At 46.6% G+C, this 16133-nt stretch overlaps 1 protein-coding gene across 12 annotated transcripts in view; it reads right to left on the bottom strand.

The window, feature by feature from the left end:
* plxnb1b (plexin b1b) overlaps nucleotides 1-16133 on the bottom strand; it is a 138785-nt gene that overhangs the window by 18708 nt on the left and 103944 nt on the right. For 11 of the 12 annotated variants that reach the window (XM_090205155.1, XM_090205152.1, XM_090205161.1 and 8 more), the window contains 11 exons: nucleotides 12862-12990; nucleotides 12315-12415; nucleotides 11379-11511; nucleotides 10281-10437; nucleotides 7905-8013; nucleotides 6526-6634; nucleotides 5037-6047; nucleotides 4460-4594; nucleotides 4174-4296; nucleotides 3472-3565; nucleotides 2725-2891 (listed from right to left, as the gene is read on the bottom strand). In XM_090205155.1, the coding sequence (XP_090061281.1) occupies nucleotides 2725-2891; nucleotides 3472-3565; nucleotides 4174-4296; nucleotides 4460-4594; nucleotides 5037-6047; nucleotides 6526-6634; nucleotides 7905-8013; nucleotides 10281-10437; nucleotides 11379-11511; nucleotides 12315-12415; nucleotides 12862-12990 (2268 nt within the window). Of the gene's footprint in view, nucleotides 1-2724; nucleotides 2892-3471; nucleotides 3566-4173; nucleotides 4297-4459; nucleotides 4595-5036; nucleotides 6048-6525; nucleotides 6635-7904; nucleotides 8014-10280; nucleotides 10438-11378; nucleotides 11512-12314; nucleotides 12416-12744; nucleotides 12991-16133 lie in introns of all 12 variants that reach the window. The other variant, XM_090205160.1, reaches the window with a different exon arrangement.

Raw genomic sequence — 16133 nt, 5'->3', positions numbered from 1 at the left:
TTGGCAGATGCTTTAGTCCAGGTCTGGGAGGAGATCCCTGAGGAGACCATCCGCCACCTCATCAGGAGCATGCCCAGGCATTGTAGGGAGGTCATACAGGCACGTGGAGGCCACACACACTACTGAGCCTCATTTGGACTTGTTTTAAGGACATTACATCAAAGTTGTATCAGCTTGTAGTGTGGTTTTCCACTTTAATTTTGAGTGTGACTCCAAATCCAGACCTCCATGGGTTGATAAATTTGATTTCCATTGATAATTTGTGTGTGATTTTGTTGTCAGCACATTCAACTATGTAAAGAAAAAAGTATTTAATAAGAATATTTCATTCATTCAGATCTAGGATGTGTTATTTTAGTGTTCCCTTTATTTTTTTGAGCAGTGTATTTTACTCATGTCTCTTTATTTTACTCATGTCTGTATATATCTTACTCACGTCTCTATATATATTACTCACGTCTCTATATATATTACTCACGTCTCTATATATATTACTCACGTCTCTATATATATTACTCACGTCTCTATATATATTACTCACGTCTCTATATATATTACTCACGTCTCTATATATATTACTCACGTCTCTATATATATTACTCACGTCTCTATATATACTACTCATGTCTCTATATATATTTCTCACTTCTCTATATTTTAATCACGTCTCTATATTTTACTGACGTCTCTATATTTTACTCACGTCTCTATATTTTACTCACGTCTCTATATTTTACTCATGTCTCTATATTTTACTCATGTCTGTATATATACAGTGCCTTGCGAAAGTATTCGGCCCCCTTGAACTTTGCGACCTTTTGCCACATTTCAGGCTTCAAACATAAAGATATAAAACTGTATTTTTTTGTGAAGAATCAACAACAAGTGGGACACAATCATGAAGTGGAACGACATTTATTGGATATTTCAAACTTTTTTAACAAATTAAAAACTGAAAAATTGGGCGTGCAAAATTATTCAGCCCCTTTACTTTCAGTGCAGCAAACTCTCTCCAGAAGTTCAGTGAGGATCTCTGAATGATCCAATGTTGACCTAAATGACTAATGATGATAAATACAATCCACCTGTGTGTAATCAAGTCTCTGTATAAATGCACCTGCACTGTGATAGTCTCAGAGGTCCGTTAAAAGTGCAGAGAGCATCATGAAGAACAAGGAACACACCAGGCAGATCCGAGATACTGTTGTGAAGAAGTTTAAAGCCGGATTTGGATACAAAAAGATTTCCAAAGCTTTAAACATCCCAAGGAGCACTGTGCAAGCGATAATATTGAAATGGAAGGAGTATCAGACCACTGCAAATCTACCAAGACCTGGCCGTCCCTCTAAACTTTCAGCTCATACAAGGAGAAGACTGATCAGAGATGCAGCCAAGAGGCCCATGATCACTCTGGATGAACTGCAGAGATCTACAGCTGAGGTGGGAGACTCTGTCCATAGGACAACAATCAGTCGTATATTGCACAAATCTGGCCTTTATGGAAGAGTGGCAAGAAGAAAGCCATTTCTTAAAGATATCCATAAAAAGTGTTGTTTAAAGTTTGCCACAAGCCACCTGGGAGACACACCAAACATGTGGAAGAAGGTGCTCTGGTCAGATGAAACCAAAATTGAACTTTTTGGCAACAATGCAAAACGTTATGTTTGGCGTAAAAGCAACACAGCTGAACACACCATCCCCACTGTCAAACATGGTGGTGGCAGCATCATGGTTTGGGCCTGCTTTTCTTCAGCAGGGACAGGGAAGATGGTTAAAATTGATGGGAAGATGGATGGAGCCAAATACAGGACCATTCTGGAAGAAAACCTGATGGAGTCTGCAAAAGACCTGAGACTAGGACGGAGATTTGTCTTCCAACAAGACAATGATCCAAAACATAAAGCAAAATCTACAATGGAATGGTTCAAAAATAAACATATCCAGGTGTTTGAATGGCCAAGTCAAAGTCCAGACCTGAATCCAATCGAGAATCTGTGGAAAGAACTGAAAACTGCTGTTCACAAATGCTCTCCATCCAACCTCATTGAGCTCGAGCTGTTTTGCAAGGAGGAATGGGAAAAAATGTCAGTCTCTCGATGTGCAAAACTGATAGAGACATACCCCAAGCGACTTACAGCTGTAATCGCAGCAAAAGGTGGCGCTACAAAGTATTAACTTAAGGGGGCTGAATAATTTTGCACGCCCAATTTTTGTTAAAAAAGTTTGAAATATCCAATAAATGTCGTTCCACTTCATGATTGTGTCCCACTTGTTGTTGATTCTTCAAAAAAAAATACAGTTTTATATCTTTATGTTTGAAGCCTGAAATGTGGCAAAAGGTCGCAAAGTTCAAGGGGGCCGAATACTTTCGCAAGGCACTGTATTACTCACGTCTCTATATATATTACTCACGTCTCTATATTTTACTCACGTCTCTATATTTTACTCACGTCTCTATATTTTACTCATGTCTCCATAGGACTATAAAATATTATAGTGACGATAAACTGAGCAAATTGTGAAAAACTAAGAAAACTAAGTTAGTCCAGAAGTCGACATCAGCTATATCACATCTGACTTATCTTTGACAACGCTTGATGAGCTAAAATGACAGGAGGACTCAAGTTCAAGTGTTAAAACGTGTCACTAAGAGTAAATCAATGAGCAACAATAAGTCCTGAGCATTGAACTCTTGACAAGGAGGGGGGGGGGGGGAATTCTCACGGCATGAATGACGGGGGCGGGGCAGGTCTGTTCGATAGGCTCGCTGCAGGAGTCTCCGTAGAGACAGGTGGACTGCCCCCCTCCGCACCACACACAGCCGTACTTCTGGTCCGCCGTGTGACACCGGCTACAGTCTGAACGCCCCACTGAACAGTTGTACAGAGTCACTGGGAGGGAGAGAGAGGCAAACTATAGTCAACACACTAAACTACACAGTTGAGTTGAAATGAGTCTCTGTAGGAGAGTTGTAGAGTGCTGAGGGAAAAAATATACATGTTGAGTGTACAGTTATACAGAGTCATTGCGAGGAACAGCGAGAGAGAGTTATACAGATTGTGTGAGAGAGTTTACAGTGTGTTGAATGGGTTTAGAGTTGGGGTTGATGGAGTGTCTGTGAGAGTTTACAATGTGCTGAATGAGTTTAGAGTTGGAGTTGATGGAGTGTCTGTGAGGGAAAGATGTTAGAGAGTGAGTGGAAGAGGAATACAGTCACTGGGGGAGAGAGTGTGTGTCCGTGAGTGCACACGGTTGCATGCGTGTGTGTGTGTGTACAAAAATAGAAGACACGGCGTGATAAAAAACATCACACGACCACACTCATGCTACCAGGTCTCTCTGGACCACATATGCTTGATACAGAAGTGAAAAAAAAACAGGTTAAAAAATATAAATTGTAATGGCTGAGAGCAACAACAGCTGTCTGGGCTGGCGGCAGGTGTTCCTCAGTGCTCTAACGCCGGGGCTCACCATACAGGTCGTGAGCGCTGTCCACGTGGAAGGTGTCCCGCCTCTTCACGTACACCATGGCGTTGTACTCTTCCGCCGGGGCAGAGTAGGAATACTGCAGCGAGAATTAGTCATTAAAGTTTCCATAGAAACTGCAAGAGTACTACAGTTTCCATAGAAACGGGAAGAGTACTGCAGTGGCACTATTCCCTTTAGAGTGCACTACAAAGTTAAACGGGTGCCATCTTGCGAGGCAGACAGAGTTTCAATAGAGTATTGAAGTTTCCAAAGAAATGTCAATGAAGTTACCATAGAATCTTCAACATTTTCATGAAAAAAAAAGGGGGGATATAACAGTGATCAGAAAGTAAACAACTACAGTTGTCAGCAGTGTTTAACACACATTGAATTTAATTTATTTTGGGTAACAGACATTCAACAAAGTGTACAATGTGGACCCAGAGGATATCACTTGAAAGTAGTAAGACTCTTGTATCCAAAGAGGTCCTTTAAAGTGTTTAAGTATAACAAAGCCATGAACAAAATCAGAATCATATAGGATAAATCCAAAGTCCCATACCACTTAGAATGCACACCAATATATTTCATCATTCTAGGTAATGTAGTGTGGATATTGGAACAGAGACATATTAAAGTCACGGACAAGATTCAACTAAATCGTCATCCAAACGGGCAGTGAGTGAGTATGGGATAGAGTCTGACCTGGTGCAGCTGGCAGGTGATGTCAAAGAAAGACGGGTTCATCTCGTCCATCTCCACATAGGCATCCACCACCACCGTACGACCCTCGATCACCAACACACACTCGTAGTCCAGGTCTCTGTCCTGCACACACACACACACACACACACAACATACACATCAAGCCAGGTTTAAACGTCAACAGGGGCATTTGTTAATAGATAACTTCCCAAAAATTAAATGAAATCCTGACTTTTGTAATTTCCCCAGAACCCGGAGTAGGGGTGTGTGTGTGTGTGTGTCTTACCTGGTACAGGTGGAGGTTTCGGGCGAGTAGCGTGATCTTCCTCTCCACTCTGACTGGTAACAGAGGCGAATCCTTGACCTTCTCCACACAGGGGCAAGCAGACGAGCCCCAACTCACATAGGACCCCTCGTCCCCCTACATTCCCAACACACGTTAGATACATACACATACACTCACAAGGACACACACACACACTCCAACCAACACAAGCTACCGCAAATTTCTGAAAATCCCATCAACCCATAAGAAATGGACAGTTGCACGTTATAAGGATGTTATAGGCTTTTTGATGTAATACCGGACTATTAGAATGGTCTAACAAACAATAAAACACGTGAAAACATTCGCAAAAAAGCAACTGCTCCAGCTTGTGCTGATGCAGCCATTTTTTCAGGTCGATTTCCAAAAGCCAAAGCAATGTCAACGACGAAATCAAAACACAGTGATGAATAACAAGGGGATAAGGGGACATCTGGGATTCTGGCAATTGGTGTCAGAAGTGGGATTCTAGAGAACTGTGTCCAGTCAAGAGCTGGGACCACGGCGGCCATGGAAGCTCCAGGGAACTCGAACTCACCGGCAGGAAGATGTCGGCCGAGTCGTACTGGTAGTCCAGCTCTGAGTCGGCGTCAAGGAGCCGGGGGTAGGCAGAGGCCGAAGGGAAGTGCTCAGCTGCCTCTCCGTCCCCTGAAAGCACGGTGGTGGCCGAAAACGAGACGCTGGTGTCGTTCTCCGCCGCTTTGCCCTCCGTCTCCTCCTCCACTTCCTCCATGGGCCAGAGGAACACGTCCGGCTCGGCTCCCTGGCCCTCCGCCTCAGTGGGGGGGAGGGGCTCTAGTGGGGGAGGGAAGTGGGCTCCCGTCAGGTCTAGGTGGAAGGTGGGCTCCGAGTTGGCCGGTTCCCACAGGGGGAAGGGGGTCGGGAAGGGGTAGCTGCCAGTGGTGGGCTGGACCTCCATGGGGGGCTTGGCCAGAGTCAAAGCCTCGTCCAGTTCCTGAGGGGGGGACGCGGTGACCACTTCCAATGGGGATGTCTCGGGGGGGAATGCCAGGGGGTTTAGGGTGGCGAGATCATCAGACGGCTGCTCGTCTTCGGTCATAACTGTCGCCACCTCGGTTTCCGCAGCGAGCTCCATGTCACCAGGGGTAACCACAGGGCCTTCGGTTTCACTTTCAGCCTCTGCAAAGAGCTCTCCTGTGGTTGTTTGCTCCTCTTTCTCACTGGTGGTGGTCTCAGGCTTGGGCGTTGTAGCCTCGACTAACGTTGTAGGGGGAAGAGTGGTGGGGGCCTCCGTCGACATAGCCGTGGTGGGCGGTGTAGTCGGCTCTGGGGTGGTGGTTGTGGGGACGGTTGTAGGCAGGGTTGTTGTTGGAGGCTCCTCCGTGGTAGCTATGGTGGTTGGGGCTTCGGTTGTTGTAGTCGTGGCGATAGTTGTTGTAATTGTGGTAGTTGTCGTTGTTGGGGGTGCGGTTGCTGTTGTAGTTGTTGGGGGCGCAGTTGCTGTTGTGGGGGCCACAGTTGTGGATGGGGAAGTCGTTGTTATAGTTACGGCTTTAGTAGTGGGAGGAGCCAGGGTGGGGAGTTTAAACTGGGTGGTGGAGGGGGGTAAATGGGGAAGACATGGGGGAGAGGGTGAGACAGAAATAAACAAACTCATAAGTTGACTGAAAAACCCAAATTGGATGTGAAACACGTCTCCTGAATGTTGTTAGTGTTACCATCAACGAGGACAAAACTCATGCATTTGGTTGGCGACACACAGGCACAATGGAGATGATTATTAGTTATATCTGATGTAAGCTTGTTTTGGGACATGAGGAGCCGTGAGAAAATGAGTGTCTGGTTATTAATGACTCCCAACAGTTTGTGTTCTCATTAGCGACCTTCTTTTGCTCAACCGGCTACAATTGATCGGCCCCAACCAGCCTTACACTAGGGTGCATTAGGTGGACAAACTCTACAGTGGACAAAATAGCCAGGCTGGCGGTTCCTTTTGCAGAAAGCGCATAGCATGCTGTTTGACCTCTAGCTAACTGACCATTGGTCGCTGTGTGTGTGTGACTTACGTGTTCGTTGTAGATGATGACCCCCTTGTCACAGGTGGGCTTGTGGGTACAGGTGTGCTGGTGGACACACCAGTTGCAGCCCCAGCGACTCAACACGCAACCACGGCAACTAGAGGAGGAACAGTGCAGGAATCAGTGACCATACTAACACAGCTGCAATGAGAGAGTGAGCGGAGGATTGGGATACGAGAGAGCGAGAGAGGGAGAGAGAGAGAAGCAGGGAGGGGGGGGGGGGGTGGTATAGAGAGAAAGAAAGTGAAAGGAAGGTAGAAAATAAAATGAAAGGAGACGACGGAAAAATAGATCAATGGGAGGAAGGAGAGGAAGAGCGAGCGCAAGCTTGGGCCAGTGGTAAAAAAAAAGGTCATTAATTTAATTGAATAAAGTGGCGGTCGCTGGTTCCTTGTCAGAGTGCTCTGAACCATGTACAAGGAAAGGAAAGGAGACGAGAGGAGAAAGAGGGGTAATTGAGTGAGTGTATGTGCTAACATCATAGAGATTGATAGAGTGCTCACCATGGCGTCGCCCATACTATCAGTCTTTTGTGGTCAAACGTGCCCTCTATCCAACTGAATACGGGCATTACTAGACATTAGAGCTTGACAAGGCACTTCTATCTCCGGATATCCCGCATCTGACACCAACTGTATCCAATGCATTGCTAAGGGTTTTGCATCCGTGTGAAGTTGGCAACTATCACTATCAATAAGGAATAAAACACGCAACGCAGAAAACAAAAAGTCGAACGAAAATGAACAGATTGATAAAAATGAACAGATTGATAACACCTGATGGACAATACTAAAGACGGTTATGTTGAATTTCTCTCTGAAGAAACATGGCACCTGCTCCTAGTATTCTGGCTGGGTCCTTTCACTTGCAGACAGTTTTCCTGCAGGCCGTATATGGAGATGTCTCTGAGATGTGGTTTTAATATCAACCAGACTAGAGAGCGGAGGAGGCATGTGACCACCACATGTGGAGGGCAAGGGTAAGGTGTCTGCAGCCATGAGAGTGAGAGTGAGTGAGTGAGTGAGTGGGAAAGGAGAGTACGATAGGTTTAGAATAGGTTTGGAACGGAGCGTGGGGATTGGAAGATGCTATAAGCGGTTCCAAGTGGTTCAGTACAGAGGTCCAACAGACCCAGGTTAATCAGCCCATATGGGTGAAGAAGGGGAGAAAAAGAGAGAGAAAGAGAGAGACCCCTATTAAAGGGGGCAGAAGGGCAGAAATTGATTTCGAAATGAAGAGAGAAACAGAAAGCGAGAGACAAAGGAGACGGGAAGGGCAAACGAGAGTTTGAGAGAGAGAGAGAGAGATAGAAGGGAAAAAAAGAGAGCAAGAGTAGGCAAAAGAGGGAGAGGGGTGGGCCAACTCACGGCACGCTCCCAGACAGCTGCTTAACGGCGGTACAGTCGTAGAAGGTGAACTTTGTTGCCGTGACGACGACATCACCGAAGCGCAGGGACAGGGTGACCGTGACAAACTCTGAGGAGAGAGCGAAACGGAGAGAAAGAGAAAAGGCAACAACGATAAATCATAAGCAACATTGTGTTTCACTTCACCAGGATCCCTACCCGAACACCGTGCCAAAGCTTTCTGAAACTACTCTGTTCGGGAAGATTTGAGAGACAGAGACAGAGACTTGGCCTTGTCGGTCTGACCGCGTCTTCAAAACAGTGTGAGGAGGGGAGAACGTGAGAGTGAGACATTGCGCCCCCAAATAGTGCCCTATTACCTATTCAGTGCATTATGGGGACTGGTCAAAAGTAGTGCACTATGTAGGGAATGGGGTGCCATTTGGGACAGCGCCTGAGAGTACGCTTGGCCAACTGGAGAGTCATAACAGAGCTCTGTAATAAAATCCATCTGCAGCCCCAAAGCCCCCAGACGTAAACAGTGCATAGGGAGGAGTTCAGGTCTGTGGGGCCCACCGTGTGTGAAGTATGAAGCACACTGATTGCACACACAGACACGCTTGCACACCTACACACAGACAGACAGACACACACACACTGGCATGTAAATATGGCAGACGTGTATTCCCTCACACACACTAGCCCATGCACAGAAATATTTTCGGGAGCTGGGTCAATGCAATTGGATTGTATCACTTCACTTAATACAATCTTGAGTCATTTTCAAAGTATCAAGCTGATCTTCCTAATTCTAATCACAGGATAAGAGCGTCTGCTTAATGAATTAATGGTTCAGACTATGAACTAAACCACGATTTTTTTTTTTTAAATTTTACCTTTATTTAACCAGGCAATAAGAACAAATTCTTATTTTCAATGACGGCCTGGGGTTAACTGGGTTAACTGCCTGTTCAGGGGCAGAACGACAGATTTGTACCTTGTCAGCTCGGGGGTTTGAACTCACAACCTTCCGGTTACTAGTCCAACACTCTAACCACTAGGCTACCCTGCCGCCCCTGAGTAGGGCTGGACTCCCAAGATCCCATTTGAACCCCCCCGCAGATCACACACACACACACACACACACACACACACACAAACTCCATATACAAACACACACAGTCACACACACACACACACACACAGATCTCCCTGTAATACATGTGGGATCAGTGGAGCCCCCCTGTGTGTGTCTATTCACTAATACCCCCAGGCAGACGAGCATAACTACCTAACCCTCACGGCCTGAGAACCACAACAATCCTCCTTGCTCCAGGAACGATGTTCATGGGAACCGAGGGGAGAGAGGGAGAGAGATGGGGGGATGAGAAAAAGAGTGGACGGATGGAGGGAGGGGAGAAAGGACAGGGGGGAGAGGAGTTCCTGTGTGTACATGCATACGTCTGTCACACCATGACCTTAGTTATCTTTGTTTTCTTTATTATTTTGGTTAGGTCAGGGTGTGATAAGGGTGGTTTGTTAAGTTTTTGTATTGTCTAGGGAGTATTGTATGTCTAGGGTTTTTTATATATCTAGGGAGTTTTGTGTGTCTAGGGGTTTATATGTCTATGGTTGCCTAGATTGGTTCTCAATCAGAGGCAGCTGTGTATCGTTGTCTCTGATTGGGGACCATATTTAGGTAGCCATATTCATTTGGTATTTTGTGGGTTATTGTCTATGTATAGCTGCCTGTGTCAGCACTCGTTGTTCATAGCCTCACGTTCGTTTTGTTGTTTTGTATTAGTTTGTTAAGTGTTCTTCGTTTATTAAAAGAAGAATGTATTCTCATCACGCTGCGCCTTGGTCTTCCCACTACGACGAACGTGACAACGTCCAACTACCCACAAGCGTATACATGCTTGCTTTTGTATCGGCGCTTGATAGTTAACAGTTAATCCAAGGTAATTCCTCCGAAATGACTAACTAAAACAAATCGACGGCTCCAAGCACGCAACCGAACCGTCGCAGACTATCCCAGACAAAAAGATAGAAGAGGCTGAATTGTTGAATGAATTTAAAATCATTAGTTATAGCTGCTACCCGGACCGGCGTAGTTGGAGATTACTCCCTGGTGTGTAAACTGGGAGCCAAAGAGGATTGGGCTGCAACACACATCTGCTCTGCAAGGACATAGGATGTCGCTGCCTAGAGTGGCGCTACAGGCTGATCGGCCTGTATAGCGCCACACACACACACACACTTTAATGGACTCATGAAACTCAGTGTGTGTGTGTGTGTGTGTGTGTGTGTGTGTGTGTGTGTGTGTGTTTGTGTAAAAAGTATGTAGATGCAGGTTGAATGCCCAGTACATGCTGATCTCACCCCGTTGGTACTCACCTTGTCCAGAGGGCACAGCTGGCACCCTGTGGGGGTCGGGGGAGAGGCAGGTGACGCCCGTGTCGGTGACGGTGGCAGGACTCTCAGTGTCATGGAAGTAACAGGCGTACGAGTTGTCCTCTTCTAGGATGGGCAGGCCCGGGACTGATAGAGCAATCTAAGGGAGGTAGGGAGAAGAGGGGGAGGATGTGAGAGAGAGGGAAAGAGAGAGTGTGAATGAGCTGGCTCGGCTCTGCAAGAGCAGATCTGTATTTCAACTAAATCCAGGAACTCAAGGAACACTAAATTGGACCTTGTCTGGATAGAACTGGTTTGAACTTGATAAAGGTTGGTAAGATCTGGATTTATCTGGATATCACAGAGATGTCGTTGAAGGCCTGAGAAACTGAGGAGAGATCGAGTCTCCCCCGAGGAGTTTTGTCACCACTGACAAGCAGCATCTCAATAGTCCAAACTCGCACTCGCTCCCTCCCTCCCACCGTATTGATGTGAGCAGATTAAAAAAAGGCAAATCCTCAAAAATAATCCACCATATCACCTTCACCCCCCCCGATTTCAAATTAGCGCAGGTAAAGCAGAGACGACGAGACGCATCCAAGGTCATGCCTTGCGCGTTTACTTGGACGTGTCCAAGGAGACACCCTTCCCTTCCACTATTATTCCCCAATGTCAGGTGATATACATATGTACAATTGACATGAACTATTCTGTACAACTGTCCAGAGCCGGATCACTTAATACATGATTGAGACGGGGGCAGCTGGCGCCGATTCTGATAACCATCTCTGATCTTCGCTCCGACGCTGGAAGTCAAACGAGCAAACACTATGTACAGTGTGGACATAAAGGAATGCACTGTCTATGAGCATGCGCTCGCATACCCATGTACGTGGACACCCACAGACACACATGCAATCGAACGCATACACACAGAGGCACAGAGGCACAGAGGCACAGAGACACAGAGACATAGAGACATAGAGACACAGAGACACAGAGACACAGAGGCACAGAGGCACAGAGGCACAGAGACGCAAGGCACGGAGACACAGAGGCACAGAGGCACAGAGACACAGAGGCGTGCTCGCGCACACGTACACGTCTCTTCTCCTCGCGGCTGATGTTGGAGGGGCCGAGGGACTGGATGGTGAGGCACTGCTGCTCCATGTCGAAGCTCCACAGCCACTGACCCCCCTGAGCCCTGTGTGAACACTGAGACTGCTGGCCACACCTAAAACACACAACCGATTATCATCACACAATACCGTACACTCCTACACGATCAAATCATACCGTAACAGACACGTCATGGCCTCGGTGTCGTATCGCTATAAAAGGGCAGGATGTAGACGGAGACAGGAGGGGAAGAGGGAGGAGAGGACTATAAGGGCAAGGGGAGGGAGGGAGGGAGACAGGAAATGGAGGGACAGAGAGAATGGGAACATGGGAAAGGGAGAGAGTGAAGAGTGACAGAGGAACCGGGGGGCGCAAAGAGGCGATGACGCCGACGAAGGCCGAAAGGTTTGTCTATCTGCCTAACCCTGAATGAAATAAATACTACAAATCCTTGAATCTCCTTTTTGAGCGTGGACCGGCTACACACTGTCGATGGGAGAAATAGAGTGGGGGGAAATGAAGTGAATGTGGAAGGAGGATAGAAAGCCAGGCGAGTTGATAACATTAAATAACATTAGCCGGGGAAAATGGAGAACAAGGAGGGAGGACAGGTGGCCAAGGTGCAGGAGATGGGAGAGGGGGAGGAAGGAGACATCGTTACTCATAGCAATCCCCCTGAGTAAGTACGAGTGGTACCACAAATACATTCTCTGACTGTGTTGAGCATCTGCAATGCCCTGAGTTTTTCCAGTGTGCTTGACCTGACAATGGAAAACTCTGGGCTCTAGTTTGATATGTCAACCCTTTAACCAGAGACAGAATTGTGTGGATTACATGAAAAAATGTACCAGGTTACATGACAATAAAAGTAATTTGTGACAATCAATCCCATTGGATTACTCCGAATGAGCCGCTCACCTCCCCTCCAGGACACACCAGCCACAGTAGGGGTCGTGGGCCGACAAACAGGCTTGGCAGTCCAGGTGTTCGTGGCACTCTGCCACTGGCCTCTTCTGCAGCTGTGACCGCAACAAAAAAACAGGGAATATTCATCATGACGTTATGTCCAACGCATTGCAAATGATGACACAGCTCTTAACCGAGCCAAAAGGAGACCCATTTTACCCCCCCTAGTCTTAACCTATTGGTGCTGTGGATTAAGTCATTACTATAAATGTAACCTCGTCCTCAGGCCTAAAAGAGCTGCTGTGGAATGAGAACTATATACCAGCGCCTCCCAAACCTGCCACCCTTGGTGCCCCCAGGAACGAGTTTGGGAAATGCTGCTAAAAAACTATAAAATAGTATTTTATGAGAGACACTTGTTGACCACTGGGGGGAGCCTTACGTTGTGACGTGGTGTACTGTTGGCGTCAGAAGTGGGATTCAACTGTGAAACACAGACAACGACACGAGAGAGTTAAGACAGCGCCAACAGTTCTGGGACCAGGCTAGTGTACTGTACCATGGTGGAGGTCATGATGAAGAGATGTTCCTCTGACTGATCCAGGACCAGGTCAGAGCTGATGGCTGCGTTGGCCTGGATGGAGACGACGGCATACTCCTCCACCTCACCATTAGGGCCCAGGAACACCTGGAGCACACACAAGCCAATGGTTAAGAACCCCATAAGGTACATTTCAATTCGTTATGGCAAACGGATGGAGGAGTAACAGAACTCGACTCACTTGTGTGAAAGGAAAACATGCCTACTTGAGGGAGTTATAATGTAGGCTCATTAGCGAGGATCGCTAAAATATTATAGAATCCAAAAGATGACAATTTTCGTAAAAAGTTATTCGAAATTCTATTTTAATGTGACGCATACCACTAGTTATATAATTCACTAGGCAGGGAGACAAATAGCCTAGCATGGGCTGTTAAATATAGCCATTAGGAATAACAAGTGTGCTGAATTGAATTCGGTTGGTGTTTGAAGTATTTTGAGCCACAACGGTTTCAGAGTTTAAAACGGTGAAACGTCATAGGTCTGAGTTGGGATGCCAATCTAAATGTGTGTCTTGAAGAGGTCAACTGGGAACATGGAAACTGGGTAATTGTTGGTGTGGCAAGTAGATGCAATTCACTCTGCAGTCATCCTCATCACTTTTTAAAATCGCTCTCCTCTCGCTCTCATTTCAATACACACCCGATTCGTGTTTGGGCGTGGGTATAGGTGTGTGTGTGTGTGCATGTTTGTCTATGTGTGCGTGTGTGTTTGCTTGTTTGTCTACGCGTGCGTTTGTCTGTGTCTGTGTGTCTGTATGTTATTTCAATGCAGGCGTGTATTTCTTCAAGAAACGCAGAGAGATTTGCCTTGGCATTTCTTGAAAAGAAAGGCTGATCTGATGCGTCAATGCCCTAAGCTTGCTCCCCTTTGAAGAAGGGAGAATCTAATTTAAAATCAGTTATTTCATGTCTGGCAACCCCTCTGACCCATCTGTTCTGTAGGGTTGCCATGTTGGGGGACTAACTGTGCTCTCGTGTAGGCTAAATTGCTGTTATTAGAGCCTAAACAGTCAAAGCCTTGATGAACGCCGGGATCAAAGAACATGCGACGGCATAGCTGACCCAAAACTCTCCCCCACCGTCCAATAGAATTGGATTATCTCATCATGGCGAAATCTTGGCCTATATCTCGACCATTGCACTCCCCATCATCTGTGTGTGGCCCTGCCTGGAGACACACAAACACACACACACACACACACACACACACACACACACACACACACACACACACACACACACACAACAGAACAAACTCAGATACAGGCACACACACACACTTTCACAGATTGACACACAGACACATGTTCTTTCTATGCCTCTTGCTCCTTCTCGCTCGCTCTGTCACCCCCCCCCCCCCCCCCCCCCCTACACACATCCACCCACCCCCACTACACACCCCCACTACCCACACCCATCACATTAGGATGATTGCACTCTGGTGGAGGTCCACGTGAAAGAGCAAAAGAGTGGAGGAGTGGAATGTCCAGTAATAGCATTACATTAGACAGATAACCTGATGTTGAAAGGCCTGCTGTAAATAACATAAAAGCCTGACGCTGTGGAGCTCCCGGTCAAGCACTTCTCACATTAAGGTGGCTCAGTCCCCCCCCCATGCCCCAGTTTTTAACAGTGGAACAGCAGGAAATACTGCCCGCCTACCTCAACCTAATGGATTGAACTGTTTTGTGACGTGTAGCATTTGTTCATTTGAGGGGAAATGTAGCATTTGTTCATTTGTGGGGAAATGTAGCATTTGTTCATTTGGGGGGAAATGTAGCATTTGTTCATTTGGGGGGCAATGTAGCATTTGTTCATTTGGGGGGAAATGTAGCATTTTTTTGTACTGGATGTCATTGCTCTTTCTTCCGACTTTCGGCCTCCAGGAAGTTAATACGACATTTGTGACAATTTGTGACAATGACATTTTTTATTTAACTAGGCAAGTCAGTTAAGAACAAATTCTTATTTACAATGACGGCCTACACCGGCCAACGCTGGGCCAATTGTGCGCCGCCCTATGGGACCCCCAGACACAGACGGTTGCGATACAGCCTGGAATTGAACTAGGGTGTCTAGTGATGCCTCAAGCACTGAGATGCAGTGCCTTAGACCGCTGCGCCACTCGGGAGGCCAAAGCCACTTGATGGCCAATACAAATCAATCGACTTCCCAATATCAAATCTGTTCTAGGTATAGAGCTTAAACAAATACCATTTTCAACAAATATATATTTCACTGCCAATTCACCTAGAGGGTATCAGTCTTGTGCAGTAATACGCAAGCGAGAGACACACATGTAAGATATGTACTTTATTGTCAATTAACTTACAGAGAACAAAAAATGTGCCTTTAATGCTCACAACACAAACCCCTCCAAAGACACTCACTCTCACACCGAGGGGTTGGAAGCTATGGGCCAGCCACGGTGCAGCACCACTAGAGCAATTGTAAGGGGTTATGTGGCTTGCTCAAGGGCACAATGGCAGGCAATGGTCTCTAGTATGTCCCAGGGTCATATATAGTTCTGGGACTACAGTTAGGGACAGTTAGGGACTTCATTCACACAATTCGGCAGTGTGCGGGTGTGAGGACTGATGAGTCTACGGAAAGAGAATAGGGCCTTCTGTTTAGAACTGTTTTTTCCCATCTAGTTGCCACTAGTCAGCGTCTATGCACTGTGACACACACAACAAAGACCTGAGTCATGGACTGATATTAGCTAGCCAGTGGTGTTGTTTTGTGGTCAGTGTTTAATGTTTTTTTTTTACTGTTAATGGGTATCATTGTGCTGATAGAGCTTCCCCCACTCTACCCCACTCCACCCTGGTCACAACTGCAGGGCACCTATTGACAAAAGAAAAATGGCACAAAGCGCTAATTGTTAGCGCTAGTCACCATTCCTCGAGTGACATTCCTCGAGTGAGAGAACTCGCTACTGTTATGTACTCGTGACGCTTATAAATACTCGGATGTGGCTTCTCCTTGGCTTCACTGACAGCGATAGGCGAACCGAGCAAATTTAAACTACTGAGATTCACCCTAAGAGCCCCCCCCCCCCAACCCCCCCTTCCCCCCAACCCCTTTAATTTCCATGTTTGGGTGACACACTCAATCCCTGGCCCTAATGTCATATTTGACAAGCCCTCTGTGTATCACTGTCATGTTAACACAAAGCCCCCCCCCCAACCCTCCAATGTGGGCACCCTGGTCCATGAACCCCAGAAG

This window comes from Oncorhynchus mykiss, chromosome 17 (genome assembly GCF_057628025.1).
Source record: "Oncorhynchus mykiss isolate SJ-2025 chromosome 17, ASM5762802v1, whole genome shotgun sequence".
NCBI lineage: Eukaryota > Metazoa > Chordata > Actinopteri > Salmoniformes > Salmonidae > Oncorhynchus > Oncorhynchus mykiss.
This window is presented reverse-complemented; position numbering and strand designations above follow the sequence as displayed.